Source organism: Cyprinodon variegatus, unplaced genomic scaffold (assembly GCF_000732505.1).
Source record: "Cyprinodon variegatus isolate N-32 unplaced genomic scaffold, C_variegatus-1.0 Scaffold35, whole genome shotgun sequence".
Taxonomy (NCBI): Eukaryota; Metazoa; Chordata; class Actinopteri; order Cyprinodontiformes; family Cyprinodontidae; genus Cyprinodon; species Cyprinodon variegatus.
Genome location: NW_015150488.1, coordinates 1,208,343 through 1,230,370, shown reverse-complemented (window position 1 = coordinate 1,230,370; position 22,028 = coordinate 1,208,343). Strand labels below are relative to the sequence as shown.

Genomic DNA, 22,028 nt, shown 5'->3' with positions numbered 1-22,028 from the left:
TTTATTAAATTCTACACATAATGAATAAATACTAAAGCCAATAGACTAAGAAACATTCACCAATTAAGCAGATGCATTCATCAGCTGGCCAGAGATCAGAGTTCTCTGTTTCACTCAAAGAAAACGCCTGCAGAAATGCAAGAATCCTTTTTAAAATGTTTTAGCTTTCAGGTGCAAAATAAAAAAGAAAAACTGAGATAGCTCAGAGTTTCATTTCTAGATTAAACTGGAATGATAAAAAAATCAGAACCCCAATTAGTGAACTCAAAAGGATATAATACTTCAGATATAGCTTCATGATAATTGTACCTATATAATAATTGAGATCAGTGTGTTTGGCAGGTTGATTTAATGAAAAATGTATTTACTACCTAAAAACTAAAACCTCCCACTTGATTGAAGTCATTCAGAGCATCAACTGACCTCATGTAGTTTAATGGAGGATATTTGGTTTTCAATGCATAAATATTGGAGCATCATAGTTTTCTGTAGGATTAAAATCTACTGATAAAAAATTACCTGCAGGATACCTTTCCTGTTTAGGGTTTTGTCCAGAGGGAAAAAATTAATTCTTAAAATCAATATAAGCAGCTCAGATATTAAAAGGAAAAAAATAGAGTAGATTATTGGCCAGAAAAGCCTGATCAGTGCATCTTTACAAAGATTCTGGTGTCAAATTGGCAACTTTAAGAACCCACATATTGTTTGTTGGTTAAGTGATAAATTATAGAAAATTAGCGTTTTATTTAGGTTAAACTCTTTATTTATAAGCATCGGTTTAAGAGTTATTTGTTTTAATTCAAGATTCTATGATTAAACACAAACCATTAGAAACGTTGCCTGCTTTTACCTTTGCATGGCAGAACTGCACTGAGCGGTCACTGGTGACACCAGCAAAACATGAACCAAGATCAAAGCAGCTATATCACAACTGCTGCTGATGCACCAACACTGATGGAGACGTGAACATGAACATGATGAGCAGGCTTCCTCATCACAGACTCCGCTCTCTGGCAGTCCAAAGGAGTAGCAAAAGGCACAAAAACAGATACAGACGGTCTCTGCCACTGCATCCCAGCAGCATCTCTTCAGTCAATCCCTCCACATTAGGGCCAGGAGGCCTATGCAGCGGGAGGGGAATCTGTTTTTCATTAGTGCACATCAAAAAATGATAAAGACGAGCCGTCTTCTGCTGGCAGGGAATAGACAGGATTCAAAGGGAAGGAGTTAAGGGGCAGGAAAACACGGAAAAGAAATAAATAAATCAGCCTTGGAGCTCCTCGAAGCACGTTTCGCAGACCCGTACAGGCTTCTTAGAAGACGGCGTGAGGGCGCTCTTCGCTGAACACTCGGCGCAGAAGATGTTACCACAGTGTCGACAGTGATGCTGCGGTTTCAGAGAGGAAAGGAGAGATGGGCATTGAGTGAGGAGACGTTTCTGGCTGTGAATAAGCAGAACGTTGAGGAGAGCTCACCTTTCGGACTGTGACGCTGAAGCCTTTCCCACAGGCCATGCAGTTCTGAACTTCGTGGTCCTCTGCCCACTTCCTGGTCAGACTTTGTGACTGTTTAATCTGCAGACATCGGCAACGTTATAGTTGGAGAAAAAAACAGCATCAACCGGCCTGTGAGCCCCGCCTTACCTGCAGCGACTGGTTCTCCCTGCCGAGCTCCTGCATGGCTGCTGTGGTGTCGTCCAGTTTCCTGCGGAGCTCCACCACTTTGGCCTGCAGCTTCTCTATCTCACCTTCGCCTGCAACACACCTGCGAGACAAACGACGCACAGATCGGTTCTGGGTATTTATACAACATGGAAAGATGTTTTTTTTTTCCTGAATGATGGTGATAAAGTAAAGCTTTCTGATTGGCCCAGACTTGCATCCACCTTTTTCACTGTGTGCCGTACGACCAGCTGTCCCTGCAGCGCTATTTAACTTCTGAATTAGGAGCAGCGGATGCATTTTAAAATGTTCTTGGTCAGAAACTGACTTTTCTCCGGTTAAATGTTCAGATTTGATTATAGATTTGTTTTATAATTTGTAATAAATCAGCTCACTATGTCTATCAGAGGAAAAAAAAATACTAAAAGGATTTTTCCAATAAAATAAAGATATTTCCACCTTGTATTCTCAAAGTCAGACTGTAAAACCTTTCCTAAGATTTCAAAGGATAAAATCAAGCCAATCTTTGTTCCTCTATTAAATCCCTGTACTTCCTTTTAATGTTTATTGCCCATCAGGGTCGTCCTTCACAGCTGCAAATGTTCAGGACATTAACTTCATTTAAAAAAAGAACAACATGAAACTCTCCAAGGTCTGGATATTCTTTCAGCCTGCGCTGCGTAAAGCGTCGCTTACTGACCTCTCCAGCAGAGCCCGCCGTTCATCCTGGTTGTTTTGGACGGTTGCTTCTAGCACAGCAATCTCCCCTCTCAGCTCATCCGTCTGCTTCTCCAGTTCGCTGACTCGGCGCTGGCTGCTCTGCCACTCCCTCTTCAGCGTGGCCACGTTTTCATTCAGGGCAGTGACTTGAATGCTCAGCTTAGCCTCAGCCTCCTCCCCACGCTTCACCTGCTCCTCTCTGGCTCTCCTCTCCGCTCCCTGTGGAAGGACAGAATGGAAGTTGAATAGGCGGGAAGAAATACTGCTGTTTGTTTGAAAGAGGGGGGGGCTTACGAGTTGATCCTGGACTTGTTTCGTCTGGGCGAGGAGCTGCTCCTCTCGTTTGCTCCTGCTGTCCCTGGTGGCTTGGTGCTCCTTCTGCTCCTCCTTGAGTGCTCCCTGCGCTGCCTCCACCTGACTCTGCAGCTCCAGTTTCTGCTGGATCAGAAGCTGCTTGGCTTCCTGCAACTCGCCCAGCTCCTAAAACCCGACAAGCAGAGCTTTTATTCATTTTCCGACATGTTTGGATGCTAAATAAAGAGAATATGTTACTTTAGGTCACAGTATTAGAGGTTGTGCTGAACTGACCCACCTTCTCACTTTTCTCTGCCAGTGTTTTCAGCTCTGAACTTAGTTTAATGTTGTTTTTTCCCAGCTCCTCCTTGGTTTTGCTCAGCTCCTCCACCTTGCTTCTTTCCTTCAGCAGTTCCTCTCTAACTTGCTCCTGCACAAGTTTTCACACTGAGTGAAAAAGGACTTAAATATAAGGTGTTAACGGTTGTTTAAACCGACCTCTTGCTTCTGCAGCCCCCTCAGACTTTGCTGTTGCTGCTGGAGCTCCTGATGCCGTTGGAGGAGTTCCTGCTCCAGTGCTGACCGGGCCTCCTTCAGCTCCTGAATCTGAGTCTCTAAACCCGTCTGATGGGTTCGGTTGGCAGCGAGCTCCTCCTGGGCCTCGCTCAGTTTCTCCTGTGAGGTCTGCAACCACAAAGCATCGCTTACTTTGACGTGTCAGAAGAATGCAGCATTGCAGGAAGGTCACATTTAGTCACATTACAACTCAGAACTTTAATGTTAAACAAAAAAAAGACGTAAAACCTTACATGAAAGGAAAAATATGTATTTTTCTTTTTTAGACAAACAAAAGTCAGATTCAGCCCCCCTTATTCTATCTGCACCAAATAAACCCACTTTAACATGTTGCCTTCAGTAGTCAAACAACTAGTAATATAATAATAATTCCAGCTGCTGTTTGAAGGCTTAAAGTCAATCTAAATACCCTGATGATTGGAGGTGGAATTAAAAAAACCTAGAAGGGTCTAAAGGGATGAAGAGTTTCTGATTCATGCTCCAGTACCTTCAGGTCCTGACGCAGAGCCGACGCCTCGGACTCTTTGCCGTAGAAGTCGGACTGCAGCTTTTTAAGGTTTTCCTGGCTTTGCTCCACAACCTTCTGCAACTCCTTCGCCCGGCTCCTCTCAGAGGACAGATCCTGGCTGAGCTCTGATACCTGAGCCTTTAGTTTACTCTCCTCCTCCGCCTGGATATAAGAGTCAATAAGCATATTCTCCTTTTCCCCTGTTCAGATCAATCTGAATCCTAGTTTAAAGCAGCCTCTCACCTTCTTGACACCTGCTTCCTGCAGCTGAGCCGCTTGGTCCTTCAGTTTCTTCAGCTCCTCCTCTAAGGAGCTCTGGACAGTTTTCAGCTGATCCTGCAGCCCATCCATCTGAGCCTCCTTTTCCTTCAGCGCCCCCTGAGTCTTCAAATGCTGCTGCTCTAATGATGCCAGCTGTGCTTTCAACGTTTGCTCCGCCTGACATTTAAAGAAACAAATCATGTAAGGAGTTGAACCTGAAGTAGAAAAGATTGATCGGCTGATTGGTATTTAGAGCCTTACCTCTTTCGTTCGCCCCAGCTGCTCCGTCGATTCATTCATTTTCTTTGTGATGGCCTCGTTTGTTTTTAGAAGCTCCTTTTTTGCCTTTTCGTGAGACTTTTCCTGAAGATTAAAACACAATATTTCTTTCATTCTCTTCCTGTTTTACATCAGTGGTTATTTATTGGATACAGGCTGAATTTCAAAGCCACCTTCTCCGCCATTGCTGATTTATGGTTCTTCCTCTCAGTCTCCAGCTGGTTTTGACACTCTTTCAGAGCCTTATTAGCCTTTTGAAGGTTCTCCTGAGTAGTTAAGAGCTCTTTCCTTTGCGCTTCTTTCTCCTGTTGGGTTTTCTGCAGCTCTGCAGTCAGACTCTGAGCCTTCCTGTCCAGTTCTGCTTGCTGAGTCTTTCCCTCCCGGGTCACCTTGTCCAAGTTCTCCCTCAGAGCAGCCATTTCCTGCTCGCAGCGCTCCAGCTGCTGCTGCACACCAGTCAGAGCAGCAGCTTTTTTCTGCACCTCCTCATGCAGATTCTTAGCACTTAGTGAAGAAAAAACATGTTCACCTTATTAAGAGCTGTTAAAGAACTAAGAAATCATTAGTTAAAATGCTTATCTCACCCTTCTTTCTCCGTTTCCAGCGAGCGTTGCAGCTCCTTTGCTTTCCGTTTAACCTCTGAACTCTCCTTCTGCAGCTTCTGCACCTCCTGCTGCAGCTGATCTTTTGCAGTCTGGACCTCCACCACCTGTGATTCCAGTTTCTGTTTAAACAAAGCAAAGCGGCTACATTTCAAAGCTTTATCTCCTTCAGCAAAATCTCTGATGACTGTGATCATGTTACAAACACAAACCTTAGTGAGCCCCTCCAGCTGCTCCACCCGCTGCTCTGAGGCCAGCAGTTTGTCCTTACATTCTTTCAGATTGGTTTCCAGCTGAGCGAACAGCTCCTGTCTCTCTCTGAGCTTCTGGTTCTGCTCCTCAACCTTCTTCTGAGCTTTTTGCAGTTCCTGCATCACATAACGATGGATTTAGAGGGAAGTTGAACAGAAACTGAGCAGAGAGAGATGTAAAACATTGCAGAAAACTCAGAAGGGAATGGTTTCAGATGAAAACGAACCTGCTGTTTGTCCTGCAGTGCATGCTGGGAAGCCTCCAGGCTGTTCTCCAGGTCGGCCTTCTGTGCAGCTTTGGAGGCCTCTGAAGACAGAAGCAACTCTGTTTTGGCCTTAAGCTTAAAGAGAACGATAAAAAGTTGTTATTCCGACAGCACGCTGCTTGAAGTTCTGATTGAAAAGTGAGGTTCTTACCTGCGCGTCCAGCTGGGAAACTTTCTCCTTGCTGTCGGCGAGCTGAGCGCTGAGCTCGCTGACTGACGTCTCCAGGGTGTGAGCTCTGTCCTGCGCTGAGCGCAGCTGAGTCTTCTGCTCTTGGACCTGTTTGTGAAGGTTATCCTGGGCCTGCTTGTTGCTCTCTGATTGGTTCTTCAGCTTGTCGGTCAACTGTGCGACCTTTGAAAGTCCCAGGTGAAAGAAACAAAAATCCAAGAAGGTCATTCTCTGGAGTTTCTAAACTGCAAACATGCAGATACATGTATAGATAGGTATAAAATGTTCTTAGATTTGGCAGCCTGCAGAGCTCCACCTGTTCATGCAGAGCATGGTTCTTCTCTTTGAGCTGGTTAAGCACAGCCGTCTCTCCCTCCCCAGCCTGGATCTTGGCACACAGGTCCTCCCTCTCAGCTTCCAGCTGGCTCACAATGTCTTTACTTTTCTGAAGTAGAGCCTCCAGGTTCTGGATCTTCTGGTCTTTATCTCCAATCTGACGCAGCACCTGCTCCAGGTCATTCTACAGAGACCCAAAAGAGCAGCTTAGTGTCCAGAACTAAATCCAACTAAATTAGGCGAGTTAAATGGAAATTGAAGAAAAGGAAAACTACAATCCATTTGCTTCCACTTTATAACTACTTTAAGTTGGGTTACTAGATATTCAGTTTTTTGTTATACCAAGAAAAAACTGGAAAAAGTGAAAGAGGTTGCTAATGCTTCTACAGGACATCATTTCAGATGAGGGGATGTAGAGGTGAGCTGTACCTGCGCCTCCCTCAGTTTGCCGTTGGTGTTCTGCTGCAGCGCCTGCAGCTCCTGGTGCTGCTGCTTGGCTTTCTCTAACTGGTGCTGTAGCTCCGAGTTCTTACTGGAGCTCTCCTTCAGCTGGAGGAAAACCCAGACGCATTCTTTGGTTATTGCCACCTTGATATGAAGTGAATTTGGATCTTATTCTGGTTCTACATTTAGTAAAAGGTTCTAGTTTCCAGGCTTTGGAAATGAGATGGAATCACTTTCAAATGATGTGATAAAACTGGTAAAAAGTTTGTGCAGATCCTGACCTGCTCTTCTGTGCGGGATAGTTTGAGCTGGAGGTCAGCTGCTTGCTGCTCTTTGTCCTTTAGTTTCTCTCCAGACAGCTGCCTCTGCTCCTTCAGACGACCCTGCAGCTCGCCCACCTGCCTCTCAGCCTCCAGCAGCTTGGTGTGCAGCTGCAGCAACACAGAAGTAAAAAGACAATTATAAATGGGGAGAAATACCTAAGGAAGCCCTTTTCTCACACTAGAGATTCATTTACAACACATGGGATGTCATTGTTTCAACTTCCACAGACATAATTATCAGGCTTTTTTACCATAATCAAAACTTTTCTCCACATTATTTTAATTTCAATCAAAACTATGACGTTCAATCATAAATATCTACCTTTGATCATAATTCTGTAATTTTTTCCATAATTATAACTATTTTCTGGTTAATAAACTGGACTTTTTCTATCATCATTTCAATTTATCTTACATTTTCCCCTCATAATTTTAATACGTCCTAGTTTTGACAGACCATGTGTAATTTACTATAAAGGGGCAAAAAAAAAAAAATCTATTTTTACTGTGAGCTCAGCATTTGGGGTTAGCAATATTAGTTTAGCATTCAGAACCAAAACTCAAAGGATATCAGTGTTGCTATTTCTATGTGAGGGATGTAACCAGGACTTTTGACATTGTTTTACAGCAATTTAAGTTTGAGCAAAAGATCTACTCAGGCATTATTAGAGGCACATTTGTTATATTTTACAGGGGGGAAAAAATCCAGCATTTCCTCTCAGAAACTTCCCTTAGAGTTTGCTGAGCATTTTTAGCTCTTAATCAGTATGGAGTTAGCTTTACGAAGGCCTATAGAGGTTAATTTGGTCTTTCCATCATTTCTGCTTTTAACTGTCTAAGGCACATTTCTTCATAAAGAATGTTAACCGAATGTTTGAAGTTTGTGTTTATGCTCTGAATTCCTCCCTCAGCTCATCCTGCATGCGGCTAACTGAAAGCAAAATACTGACTATGTGGAGATAACCTGATTTTATGGTTTTAAAATACTCATATTTGGGAGCTATTTGCTGTTACTGTTAATTTTTTGACTGTGACATAAAAAAATAAAGGAACGAATTCAGCCTATAGAGGATTAAAAGTGACCTCAGTTATAAACGCAGTGCAAAATGGAGGGATTTTGAATCAAGGTTTTCTTTTCACTCAGTTAAACTATTATAATACAGTATGTGAATGAAAACAGATGTTTTGTCGTTTAGCCACTGCAGATGAGGTCAGTGAGAGGAAAGAAAGATGAGAAACGGCTAGGCAGTGCAGGGAGTCATTTACTAGTTCATTAATGATGTTTTGTTTTTTCTGTTTATTTCATGACAGATTAGGGGAAAATTTAAAAAATAGTTCAAGCTGGAGTCATAAATGTAATTCAAAACATGGATGAGTACGAAAAGTTAATCCAGTTAATCCTTGCAGTGGAGCTCAGAACAGAATCTTAATCCATTAGTGCTATACTCCCCATATTTCACAGGGAAACCTTCCTTTTTTTTTCCTTTGGAGGTTTAATCTGAATAAACGCAGCTGATAATCTCACCTGACTGATCTCCGTCTGCTGCTGGGCACCTTGGCTTTCTTTTTCCTCTCTTTGATGTTCAAGCTGCTTCCTCTCCACCTTCAGCTCTGCGTGCTTCACCTCCAGCTCTGCCAGCTCAGCCTTCAGCTTGGACACCTCCTCCGCCCTCTCCGCCAGCTCGGTCTGGGCCTTGTGAAGGGACGTTTCGGCCCCCGAGGCTCTAGCCTGCAGCTCCTGCACCTCTGACTCCTTCTCCCTCAGGCTGTCCTGTACTCCCTTCTTGGCAGCTTTCTCTGCTCCCAGGTGCTCCTCTAGCTCCTGGTGCTCCTTCTCCTTACGCACAAGCTTTTCAGAGAGGCTCTGGGAGAAGAAAGACAGAACGCACAGTAAAATAACAAGACCTTGAGCTGAGCTTGTTGATTCAGATTTGTTTTATGTTTTTTTATGATGTTCCCAACAGAGCACTTCACTCTCAATCTGCAGGTTTACTAGTGGTTCCTAGAATTTCTAAAAATAGCATGGGAGGCAGATCTTTTAGTTATCAGGCTCCTCTCCTGTGGAACCAACTACCAGTTTTAGTCCGTGAGGCAGACACCCTGTCTACTTTTAAGGCTAGGCTTAAAACTGTCCTTTTTGATAAAGCTTATAGTTGGAGTGGCTCATGTTATAGTTATATAGTTATGCTGATATAGGCTTAGACTGCTGGAGGACATAGGGACCACTTTTCATTATTCTGTTTCATTCCATCTTTATTCTCCCATTCCACAGAATTTGTTAGTTCAATCTGTAACATTACGCTGTCTCTGCTTTTTCCTCATCAAAGTAGCTTCATCTGGTCTGTTCCTGCTTGGGTGTGACAGCATCCTGGACAGAAATATCAGCTGTGCTGTTGCCATCAACACCTTTGTTTATAAATGTTGGCCTGTTTTTCAGTGAAGTCCTGTTTCTCTGACCGTGACTAACTGTATGGAACTGAGCCCTGTTCTGCTGGAGGTTTCTTAATGTTAAAAACCAGTTTTTCCTCACTACTGTCGCTACAAGCATGTTTGGTGTGACGGATTGCCTTCGAATCAATGAGTCGATGCAATCAGTTGGTTTTCCTTATATAGAAAAAACTTATATGTAAACTGAATTGAATTGAAAACTGAATTGAATTATATTAAGATAATCAGGTGTCAAACTTTATCTTTAAAATACAAGGTTCATTATCTCATATTTAGAAAACAGGATGTTCTCACTTGTTTTGCCATGTTAGCAGTGTTAGCCACCTAAGATAACATCACCTAATGACTTTAAGCTTTTTTCTTGTGACTATACTTCAGGAATTTAAGTCTTATAAACTAATCTTAAAGGTTGTTTATTGCAATAATAGCTTCATGATCTCATTAGTTTAATAAAAATCACAAACTATTTTTATGCAGTTTCATCCTAATATCTTTTAAAAACAACTTTATTGTCATGTTATTGTCAAGTGAGACTTTTGAGCTTGTTTTGCTGTCAAAACAGTTTGATTATCAGATACTTTGGACATATCAGAGCTCAGCTTATTCTAGTTTTTCTTTCGAAGAATGAAACAAAGAGAAGAATCCCAAATATTTACTAATACAAATATTTGATAACGGAGTCAATAAAAGAAAAAAAAAAACAACAAAAAACACAAATAGCTGCTGGTGATAAGGTAGGCTGCTAACCTTGGATTTGTAACAGGACACATGTACTGTATTTTCACAACTATAAGGTGCATATAAATGTCTTTTTTCCCCTCAAAATGTGCGGTGCGCCCTTTGGTGCGGTGCGCCATATGTGTGTTGTAACTGCAACTTTTGAGACCACCTCATTGAGGAGATGATGAAAGAGTGGCTGAATGTAAGGAGACCAGGTGTTTTTTTTCCACTAATCACCATCGCTGTTAATATGTGACTCCATGCGTGCCCATCTCACAGCTGATGTGAAAAACATGGTGAAACAAATTAATTCTGTGCTCGCTGTTATTCAACCGCTTGACATCGGTGTGAACCGGACCCAGCAGGCGCAGCAGAAGCAGCGAGTTTACATGCAAAGTCAATGGTTGACGNTGGACATATCAGAGCTCAGCTTATTCTAGTTTTTCTTTCGAAGAATGAAACAAAGAGAAGAATCCCAAATATTTACAAATACAAATATTTGATATCGGAGTCAATAATAGAAAAAAAACAACAAAAAACACAAATAGCTGCTGGCGATAAGGTAGGCGGCTAACCTTGTATTTGTAACAGGACACATGTATAACAAACACACTAAACAGCTTTCTTTGGTGTCTCCTCTTCTAATCTTGGAGTTACAGACCAATACACTCACCTGTCCAACTATGTCCACAAAGAATAAAGCAATCTACTAATTATCAGAACAAAAAGGGGCATCAGACTGGAGATCCTCTGGCATCTGTAAACAAACTCAACTTATTCCTCCTTGGGGGTGCCACATCCGAGCTCGCTGAGAGACATTTTAATCGCTGCACTGCATTCCTCTCCTCCCATTGCACTGATCACATAACCTGGCTGTTATTACATTTAAAAGCTGACTGAGAAGGCAGCAAACACTCCTCTCCTGGTTTATTAATAGTGCTTAACATCATAAATGTCAGTAAATGTCTGTAGTTAAGATGGATATTAAATCACACACACATTTCTCACTGTGAAGACACGTTTTTGGCTGCAGCTATTCCTTAAGGAAGACCTTTAATGGTTGTTTCAGTAAAGATTACCTGACATTGTTGCTGTAAATTATTGAGGTTGCCCTGCAGCTCGTGGATCTGTTGTGTGTAGACAGCGGCTTCCTGTGGACCCTTCTCCAGCTCGGCTTTTAGTTGGGATATGGTCATCTGCAAATCAGAGGATGATTGTTAAGAGTCTTGCTTAGTGTGTCCATTAAAGTGTGTATTTAATGGACTCTATAGGGAGGAGATGGTTAAACGGTAACATACAAGGCAATAAAAAAAAACAAATGGTCTGCAGTGAAAAAAAATAAAAATAATACTGTTTGACAAGACTTTGACAAGAAACCAAATTCCTGAAGGTAAAACGAATTAAGTGAGCAGCTTGAAATGACAGCGTTTACCTCCAGTTTTTGAATCTTGTGTGTCGGACGGACATGGTGAGTGAGAGGCAGAGGAGAAGGGAAGGAAAGGAGACACGAGGAAAGGAGGTAAGTCAGGAAACAACAACAAGGTTCGATCTGCAGCTTAGAGACACGACTTTTAGGAGAACAAACAGCTTCTGAACTGGTGGGGATTATGGAGAATTTGACACAGAAGGAGGTTTGGAAAGTTGACTTTGTCTTGTTGATTAATGAATACAAAACATAACTTAGCCTCAGCATTAAGCCAGTGTTTTAATAAACACCTTTTAGCATTTTCACATCATTCCTTTTTTCTTCAACTAAGGTCTGAGGAACAACATTTTAAGCTTGTAAATAGTTAGCACAGCTCTTCTCAGATGCTTAACATCTTGATTAAAAGGCTGTTTAACAGTCTTTATCTGAGCCACCAGTGGAACCATGATAAACCTCGGCGGTTCTTTGATGACAAAGCTTAGACTTAGTGCTAATGCATACAGGACCACTGTCCTATCAAAGTTTGAAACAGTTTCTAGCTGTTGATCTGAGATTACGTTGGGAAAAAAAAAAAAAAAAAAATCACCGGCAGTCTTATATTTTAGTTATTTTTTCTAAATTCTAGCAGGATCAGACTGCTGGCAGCTAAGCAGCCCCACAGAATGACAAACACTACCATGTTTGTTTAGTGTTAAAGTATTCTTAGGTCATTAATAACACAGTTAAAACTGGTATAAGTATACAGTGGGTACGGAAAGTATTCAGACCCCTTTAAATTTTTCATTTTGTTTCATTGCAGCCATTTGCTAAAACCGATTATTTCTCATTAATGTAAACTCAGCACCCCATTTTGACAGAGAAAAAAAACCACCAATTTTGGCCTTTTTTGCAATTTCAATTTAAAATTGGACCCTTGAATTTTCAATTTTTTTTAGTTTTTCGGCCCTTTTGTTCATTTTTGGTTGGAGGCTTCTTTTGCACTTTGTTGCTTCTTTCTCGGGAGGCTTCTTGGTTTTCTTCCTTCAAAGGGTTGGTTTTCTTCATTCCGAGGCAAGTGTTTTGATTCTTTTTGCCCTTTTGTTTTTTCGTTTTTTGGTTTTTCGGAATTTTGCAAAATTTTGGTTTTTTCTTTTTTTTTCTGTCAAGATGGGGTGCCGAGTGTACAATAATGAGAAATAAAATTTACTTTATTGATTTTTGCAAGTAGCTGCAATGAAACAAACAGTGAAAGCTTTAAACGGGTCGGAATACTTCCCATACCCACTGTATATAGAGTAGGCTATCATTATGCACTTTGCATAACCTCAACCTCATGCTTATAGAAAATGTGTTAGATGCATTTAAAAAACAAGTTACTGGCAAGAAATCTCCTCATTTTGATTAACTATACAAATGAAACTTAGACAGATTTAATATCCAGCTATAAGTATGAAAGAACCCTTTTGAAGGCATTTAGGATGATGATGGGTATACATATATACATAGACATCTGATAGGAGCAGGAGAGGATGGTTTTCTTTGTTCATCATCAAGCTTTGCGCTTTGGTTAGAGATCTCTCTGTTCCAGCTGCCCTACCGGGCTTAAAATGCAGCTGCTAACCTCACTGCAATGTTAATCATCACACAGAGACGCTTCAGTGCAGAAAAATAGGAGTGATATTTTACAGAAAATAAAGGTTTCAAAGCCTAAAGCTACTCTAGAAAATCTCCTCTCATCCAGAATGCAGGGAAATCTGCATAACTTATTTTCACCAGGCAATAATTAAAAGTTGCAATCAAAATGAGGAGCAGGAAAAAAGCATTCTAGCCTCCAAACCTCTGAGGTAGTGTAGTTGGCCTGCAGCTCCATGTAGTGATTTTTAAGGCGCTCGGACTCCTCCTCCCTCTCACGGGTCATACGGTCCATGAGTGTCTGCACCTGTACCAGCTCCTTCTGCAGAACCTCCACGTCCTCCACTCCCGGCCGCTGCAGCTAGGGGGCAGAGCAGCAAGACAGACAGATAAAGCAGGGACGCCTGCCACTGGGCTGAAAAGGAGAAACTTTGCTGTGTTTACCAGTTCTGTTTGAAGTCTCTCATTCTCCTGCTTCTCCTTCTGCAGCTGTTCGTTCAAACTGGAAACCCTCTGATCAGCAGCCTCCCTCAGACTTCTCTCCTCATCATAACGGGACTTCAGATCTGACAGAGTCGGTTTTAAAAATAACAACAATCATTTTACCCAAAACGATTCATGCAAAACCTTTAAAATAGCAGCAAAACAATCAAACGTGTGAATTAAACACAAAGGAAGCTTTGAGGTTGGCAGCGGTGGAGCAAAACAGAACTTCAGTTTGTTAAACCAGCCCCAGACCGCGACCCCTTCGTCTCCCAGTCCCACACTGACCTACTATCTCTGTGGCCAGCTGCGCAGCCTTCTGCTCAAACAGGTCTTTCATCTGCTTAATGTTGAACTTTTCTGTCTCAGCTTCCACCAGCTTCCTTTCAAGAGCTGAGGAAGAAAAAGAGCCCAGAATGTTAGCAGCAAACCATTCATGCTCCATCTCAACGTGTTCTTTCAATGCAGCGCTTCCCCACCTGAATCCTCTGCTCCCATCTGTCCGTCTGTCTGTGGAGCAGAGAGGAAAAGAAGAGCATCTTTATTGTGAACACTGTTTTATATTCAATGAGCCTGTGTGTTACTGAAATAAATGTTAATATCTCAAAGGATTTACTTGCTTCAGGTGTCCTTGTACTTTGTCTAACTCTTTCTTTAGTTCTCCAGAGAACCATCGCTCCTCCTGGTTACAGGCAAAAAAAAAAAAGATCTTGTTTCAAATATTTTTCCACAGATCTAATCCGATTCTCAATGTTTGGAAGCTTGAACGCACCTTAAGAGAAGCGTGGAGGTCCTGGACCTCCTGCCGCAACATTGTTAGGTCTTCACTGAAAAGGAAGAAAGAGTTTAATCAGAACTTTTAGTCGCTGAGACAGGATCCGAAATTAACTTTTTCACTCACCGGCCAAGTGAACCAGAAGACAAAATGATTTATGGGCCAAAAAAAAAAATTCCTCTCATATATTTTTAAGGAACATTATATGTTATTATGTTAAAAGCAAACAGAGTTACAGTCAAAAGGTGATGTAGTTTTATTAAAATAAAGTTGTAATTTAGAATTTTGTTCAATTTCATCTGACAAAGTGCAAAATACTTTATCTGATTAGGTGTCCATAAATAAAACCATTAAAAAAGCAGACTATTTTCAATTGTTATATTTTCCATAAATAAAGGTTTAGCCTTTTTTCCAGTGGACCGTGCAAAATATTTTCATCTTTTTGTGTTGTGACAGCCATCAGCTCACTCACAGCTGCTGTAGCATGGCTTGTTTTGACTGAGCCTGAGACATGAACATCCAGTGAATGTGGCATTTACTGTGTTTATGTTCAGTTTCATAGACCAGCGTTTCCCAACTTTTTAATTTGAGCATTTTTATTACGGTATTTTATGTTTTCCATCTCAAAATAAAAAAAAAAAACAACATATGTTGCCTAACCAACCTATCCTAGTTGGCTTTTCAAACACTCTTCTTTGGTTCATCTATCTTTCAAACAACTTCCAGTCTATCCAGTTTGGTTCATTTTCTTCCAAATGCTCCCGTCTCATCAGGTGTACCCCAAGGGTCAGTACTTGGCCGTCTTTTATTTAGCATATATACTTGCTCACATTTTCAGAAAACACAACATAAACCTCCATCATTATGCTGATGACATTCAACTCTACATCTATTCTAAACCATCGATCACCAATACGCCCTCCTCCTGCTTCTCCCTCAACATTTTGAAACTTAATGAAAAAGAAAAAATTAAAATCCTCCTCATTGCCACCAATTATATATTTACCTAATTCTGCAAGCTTTGTTACAAACACTGATGATTCTACATTTTTAGCTTAGGTGTTTACCTTGACAGTCCACTTTCTCTGCAGTTTCACACAGACTGCTTAATTTCATTTAAGCAATATCGACTGACTTCATTCTTCACACCTTGATTTTTGCATTTCCCTCCTGTATGATCTGTTTCCCCCATGAACTACAACTCTTTCAAAATGCACAAAATGCAGCAGCTCAGGTTATGACCAGAAGTCTCTCATCACCCCGACCCTGCAGCTGCTTCATTGGCTGAAATTCTCCATCTCATTTCCTCTTATGTTTCTGCCATTACTCACTCCCGTTCCCTCTTGTCCTCCAGTTCCATCCATCTTCAACTCTTCTCCTATCTGTGGAGTTCACTTCCTCCTGATCTTCACTCTCAATCCCTTTCTGCTTTTAAAGCTAAATCTCTTTCCAAATTGCACATCCTACATAACATCCAGTTTTTTTTATTTTTTTTATTCATATTCAATGCCTAATTTTGTTGCTTGTTTTCATCCAGACATTTGAGGTGGCTCGGGCATCTGGTTAGGATGCCTCCTGGATGCCTCCCAGGTGAGGTGTTCCAACCACCGGGAGGAGACCCAGGGAGAGACCCAGGGCACGCTGGAGGGACTATGTTTCTCGGCAGACGTGGGAGCACCTTGGGATTCCCCTGGAGGATCTGCCCAAGTGGCTGGGGAGGGTGTCGGCTGGGCCTTCTTAATTAAGCTGCTCCCCCGCGACCCGACCCCGGATGAGCGAAAGAAGATTAATTTTATTTCTCTCTTTGTACAATAAACTTGTGTTTCTTGAAAGGCGCCATGAAATAAAGTGAAATATTAGTATTTATTATCACTGCATGTTGGTTTATCAAATAAACCCCCCCCCCATAAAAAAATACATCCTAGCTAGTGGAAAAGATCAAGAGGTAGGACATTTTGCACTTGGCGTAAATATTAAGAGCAGTCTCACCGGGTGGGCGCTACGTGAGCAGGCAGGTCTCCCGTGTCATGGAACAGCTCATAGTGCTTGAAGAGCTCGTCCGCAGAGTTGTGAGACTTCATGCACTGAGGACAGATGAAGCCCTGGACGGAAAAACACATCATCAGAAGCTACAAACCTCACATCAGGACTGATCAGAGCATCCCGGCCTCCATCGTTAAGTCAGGAAAAGCGTACCTCTGAAGTCTGGTCGTGGTTGAGGTCGGTGCTGGGCTTCTCTGACTCTGCATTCTGAGAGCCTCCTTTCCCAGGAGTCTGCAGACGACAAAATACACTTTGACTGGTCTGAATAAATAGAAAGTCTATTTGTTCAATCAACCGACTGACGCAGTGGAGTACAACTTTAAGAAACTGTCCATATGCATTATTGGCATTCAGAAGGTGAATGCAAGTACCGGTAGCTTAAAATAATGTGTGTATTATTAGTAGTGTTTTTTGTATTGCAGAGAAGTCTACTTAAAATGAAAGTTAGTTCCAAATAAGACCACAGAAGCCATTTATGTAGGTAATTATTTGGATTTCTGCATGATTGTCTGAGAACTTTTCAAATAGAATCCATACATTTTTCTTCTTAGAAGTTTGAAATGTGCTGCTTTTTTAAACATAAAATGAATCATCTATCTTTTTGCAAAAGTTGTCTTTATTTAAAGAGCTGATAATCAAAATAAAATAAAGCAACTCTTTAAAAATGAAAGCAAACTTGATGCAGAAATGCATCCAAAAAAAACTATTTTTTTTTTTTTTTTAAATGTCATGAAATATTTGTGGTTCTACACAATTTTAATTGACCCTATTTGGACTGTAAAGAATCCAGGATCTTCACACCCAAGACTTACTGCTTTGCTTGACTTTCTAGATTCTTACTTGGAAATGTCATCAAGTCAAAAGTTCCAGGAATTATATTGAAATAGATAAAAAGTGCCCTTATTATCACGATTCTGCAGCAGTGAGTTACTGAGGCTTGTTTTGTTTTTTCCCTCCTGTAAATTACTTTAAAACAAAGAACATGTGATGAAATCTCTGAGACAGATAGATGCTCTGAGGATGTAAAAAAGCAGCAGCAGCACTTTTAGGTCAAACCACAAATTCTAGACTCAGCTAGAAGATAATCATTTCCAACTCCACAAACAACTACATTTTTGTTTTCAAGTCATTTCTGAGCATGCCGTGGATCTTTTTGGTCGAGCTATATTTTTCTTCCAGGTTTTATAAACAATATTCCACTATGAGAGAGCTAGCATTGCAGTGCATTGCATCACTCCCACTTAGCGAGCCTCCCCTGGAGCTGTTTAGATTACCTCTGGCCCCGGTCCCCTCCTCAAATGTTCTCTGCCTTAGAGCGGTTAAACTAAACCAACTCTTCAAATATCTTCTGCTCATTAGGAGGCATTTTAGCCTTTTATGATGTGTAATTTACTCCAAATAGGAGATGTCACAATAAGCTTTTATCCTCAAGGTCTTTTTAGTTTATCTTCATTCAGATTTATTTTTTCCCAATCGAAAAAGGTTAATGATTAAAAAGGAAGTGTTGTGACATAAATGAATGAAGTCTCAGTCAGGGTTGGTGGGATTCTGTCCTGTGTGTGCATGCTGGAGAGAGCTGCTGCAGAGCGGGCTAAAGAAGCAATAAACAAATTGTCTGAAAGCAGACCGAAGGTTTGCGTCATGGAACAACCTTTGATCCAAATCAAACAAGCATATGCCCACACTACTACATCTTCGGCATATTTGAAGCAATACTGATCAAATATTTGTATTTTTTATGACTTTTTTTATTGGATTTATCCTGTAGAGATTTGTTGATTTCAACTTAAAATGACGTCAAATTCTAAAACATGCAGAAATATAATTCACTAGTGCTGAAAGGAGTGAGTAAAGCTGGAGAGCGGCGAGATGACAGACTAATAAAACTCATAATATTTCCTTATTGAAGAGTTAGGTTTATTAAGGAGGGTTTAGGATAGCAACAAATGAGCTTAACATTAACAGACACAACAGATTAGTGTCTTTGAAAAACTGTAAGAAAAGTTAAAAAGATAGAGAAGACACCATTTCTCAAAGAACAACAAGACACTTAAATGTTACTGTATGTCCACATGCCTGCTTATTAATACTGTCACGTAACGACCACATCTTCTGAGTTTTTAGTTGAGATAGTCTGTGACAGACGAACAAAATAGCAGAATTATGAATTTGATGGAAAATTGGATAGTTTTCCCACAGTGGCCCTTTACTGTGATACTGCTATATAAAAGTCTAAAACAGTCACTTTTAGGTGGAATTGAAATTCAATATAAATCCAGTGGTGTTGTGAAGGCCTCATGTTTGCTTTGTTGGAGAATAATGGAGATCTAACATGCTTCCAGAATTGCCCGTTATCCTTATTCATTCACCTTCCAATCCTCTCTCTGACCAAAGTTCTGCATATAAGCTGTTGCTACCCAACAGCGTCAACTAATAACAAAGATGGCGCAGCCACCATGCAGTGGAGGAGGAGTTACAGGACCAAGCAGTGATCGTTTGTCTGCATGGTCAGTTAAATGAGTTTGCTATAAAGTCCACTATATAGTCCCCGCTGTATGTGGACACAGTAAGCTTATATGAGCTATGAGAACAGCACATTTTAAACAGGGCGTGCACGAGGAGAAATGGGCTTGTGCATGCTCTTGCACATGCATTTTACTTTATTTTTTTAATCCTCCACAATAACTTCAATGGGTTCCATTCTATTAAGTGTTGCTCTTGCCTCCCTTCTATAATGAATCATCTTTCCATGCAGACCATTTTAACTTGTGCAAAAACCTTATCAACAAGCTGTTTGCAGATTGACAGAATCCCTGTGCTACTATTAGGAGCAGAAAATAAGATAATCTGCATGTTTACTTTAAATGCAAACCAAGTGTATAAGTGCACTGGATATTTATTAGTTGCAAAATAAGTCACATAAGTCAGCAACATAAAAGTCAAAACAAATGTTTTTTGGTAAATTGTTTCTATATTATTTACTTTATAATACCGTATGTTTGAAGCAATGACAGAGTAGGACGTCTGTGAGAATAATCTTTATCAAAAAATATTTTTTAGACATTCTAGAATTTTTCTTCATAACTCAGAACGTTTATTCAATCAAATTATAAATCCTGGTCTGACCTGTTGAACGAATGCATTAGAATCGGGACTCATGGTGCATTCACAGCTAGAAATTTTTAAATATTGTTTATGCACATGTTTCTATGACAGGTGTCCCCTTAACTGTATTATAATGTTATGAAGTTTTGGCTGAACTGTGTATGGGAGTGAGTCATGTGGCCCAAATATACGTTGCGGTTTGCACGGCATTATGGGTAATGTGGTCCAACGAGTAAAGCTTATTTAGCTCAATGTATTGCGTTAGTACGACAGGTTACTTCAATGACATGCATAAACACCGTTTATCTATACAATTACTGAAACAACTAGAAGCCCAGTTAACTAAAACAGCCGTTTATATAGTACCCTGAGCATGTCTTCAATGCCTGTAGCTAACGATAGCGTTAGCATCTGATGAATTGACCCACACACAACTAACGATTAGCATAAGCAGTGTCTGTTTATTTTTTTCAGCTCACTAATGTATACTGTCCGAAACATAAATTTGATAATCTGCATTCCATTTGAAAATCCAATTTCCCCTCCCAAAGGAATAATAATGTAACTAAAACATGTTAGCAACCGCTATAAGCTAGCTGTGTCATCCAAATGCAAGGTGCGTTTGATATTAACACACAAACATAACGAAGGAGCGGGACGTTTCCGGACGATAAATACACGGGCTGCAAGTACACAATCTCCGCTTTCTAGCGATACAATATTTGAAGAAACACGCGCACCCACGAAGAAACCAGACACAGATGGGCCTGGAAAACGCAACTGTTTGCCCAAAACAAAAGCGATCCCGAATAATTAACGCCACAAAAGCTCACCATTTGTAGTATCCTTCTGAACATGTCCTGTGGTGGGTTTGTCCCGACAAAGACGATGCTTAATGTATCAAAATGCAAAGTTTACGGTGTGGGAACAGCCAACACCTGACCAGGCTGTGGGAGAAGCGGCGGATGGGCGGGTCGTTGAGGGGCTGGTGGAGCGTCTGGATCAATGTGGCTGCTCGCTGTGAACACAGAGCTGTCATCTTCTGCTTTAATAAAAAGACTATGCACCATTAATCATCTTTTCTGTTTTATAATCAACATACAAGATTCATTACAGTCATACATGTTTTTTTTTTAATCTAAAATATACAGTATAGCAGCTGGTGGCAGTAGGTTAACCTCTTTTTAAGGAAATCTGAACAAAACAATTCCTGTGCAAGTTTCTAACCCATTATGTGTATAAATTAGAATGACATCAGGGCTAGTCCAAGGTTTTCTAAGCCTTTGGAGGGGGGGCACTCAATAAAGCCCACCAGAAATGTGTTGCATTACATTAGTACTCATCTTTTCCTGGTTTTTCCAACTTCAGCTTTGTATGATTGAATGTAACTTGTAAAAGCAAAACAGTTTGAGTAATATATATAGGTGTTACGGGTCTATAAAAGATGTTAGGAAAAGTGTTCTAATTGCACATCATCATTCTGTTCTAGGCTGTGCTCTGGACTCACTGGAGGTAATAGCTGATGGGAGGGTGATGTCCAAGCTTACATCCATCATGGACAACACCTTCCACCCTCTGCACCAGACTGTAGAGGAGCTGATCAGCTCCTTTATTGAAAGACTTTTACACCCTGTTTGTAAAAAGAAGCACTACCGCAGGTCATTCATCTCTGCTGCAACCAGACTCTACAATGCCACGCTACAACGGCAATAACTTGTGCAACGTATAATGTGCAATTACTATTTAATATCCCATGCAATAAACTTTTTTATATTTGATACCCAGTGCAAAAGCTATATATATAAATATCCATCTATATAAATACCCATGTAAATGCCCTGTGCAATAATTCAGCTACATATATATATAAAAAAGAATCTTCAGCTGTCATATACTGTATATACCTCCATGTGCCTTTTTCTTCTCGTTTTGACAGTTTGAGCTGATGTAATGACTACATTTCTCCACCGTGAGATCAATAAAATCAATTATCTCTAAGACATACACACTTCGGTTGTGATGTATCGAGCCTATAAATGGGAACCTGTGGACATTCACAAATAGGGTCATTTATTCAATCCATTTCATGTCCATCTGGGCCCTATATGAATATATTGGCAATTGAAAGTTGTAGAAATACATTTTCTATTTGTGCTTCTGATCTTTTGTATCTTACAAGACCAGTGTACCCTATTTTTGCGGTTCAAGAGTGATATAGATTTCAAGTAATGACTGATCACACTGCATCACTGCAGACAAAGGACAGTAAAAGAGGCACAAGTTGTTTTGTTCCAAGGAGTCATGGGAAAAAAAGGTCAATTATTGATTCTTTTAACGTGTGCAATAAGTGTCCAAGTATTAGTAAATCTTATGTTATCAGGAAAATATGGTTGACGCTCCGTTAATATGTTTTAATGGATATATACACATCAAATCCCATCTTGTACTAATACAAGTGCTCCTGTGACCCCCAGATAGCCCTTATACTGTAGCCCTTATACATAGGGGCACCTAAGAGTTCCATTTCAAATTATTCATTAAAGTACACTATTATTTTAGCTGTCTTATAGTTATAACCTCCACAAAACCTTGTTTCATGATGATAAAAAAAATTTTTAATTTATGTTAAGGCACTTTAAAATAATTCTAACACTTTGACACCCATTTGTTGTAGTTCAAGGCTTCCTCACACATGATACTGTTGAATGTCACATTTTTTAAATGCTG

General features: G+C 40.5%; 1 protein-coding gene across 2 annotated transcripts; it reads right to left on the bottom strand.

The window, feature by feature from the left end:
• Positions 1 to 552: 552 nt before the first annotated feature.
• eea1 (early endosome antigen 1) lies at positions 553 to 20,283 on the bottom strand. Of its 2 annotated transcripts, XM_015404210.1 has the most exons (30): positions 20,135 to 20,283; positions 16,350 to 16,427; positions 16,143 to 16,255; positions 14,151 to 14,205; positions 13,995 to 14,060; positions 13,858 to 13,888; positions 13,667 to 13,771; positions 13,340 to 13,461; positions 13,101 to 13,256; positions 11,291 to 11,305; positions 10,938 to 11,054; positions 8,216 to 8,554; positions 6,649 to 6,798; positions 6,353 to 6,472; positions 5,904 to 6,107; positions 5,570 to 5,770; positions 5,380 to 5,493; positions 5,114 to 5,269; positions 4,884 to 5,023; positions 4,473 to 4,803; positions 4,282 to 4,383; positions 4,003 to 4,197; positions 3,739 to 3,921; positions 3,174 to 3,359; positions 2,974 to 3,105; positions 2,676 to 2,861; positions 2,362 to 2,600; positions 1,644 to 1,764; positions 1,476 to 1,574; positions 553 to 1,387 (listed from the first exon to the last, which is right to left on the bottom strand). In XM_015404210.1, the coding sequence occupies exons 1-30, from the start codon at positions 20,156 to 20,158 to the stop codon at positions 1,265 to 1,267; spliced, it is 4,203 nt and encodes a 1,400-aa protein (XP_015259696.1). In that variant the 5' UTR covers positions 20,159 to 20,283; the 3' UTR covers positions 553 to 1,264. The 2 variants fall into 2 exon arrangements, with proteins under 2 accessions (XP_015259696.1, XP_015259702.1); XM_015404216.1 differs by lacking the exon at positions 11,291 to 11,305.
• Between the last annotated feature and the right edge of the window lie 1,745 nt (positions 20,284 to 22,028).

Bases quoted from the DNA above. Each gene is read 5' to 3' on its own strand.
- eea1 (XM_015404210.1), bottom strand. From the start codon at position 20,158: ATGTTCAGAAGGATACTACAAATG. The intron at 13,889-13,994 runs GTAAATCCTTTG...TCTGCTCCACAG, and splicing joins TACAAGGACACCTGAAGCAA to ACAGACGGACAGATGGGAGC. The intron at 3,360-3,738 runs GTACTGGAGCAT...TTGTGGTTGCAG, and splicing joins CTCTGCGTCAGGACCTGAAG to ACCTCACAGGAGAAACTGAG.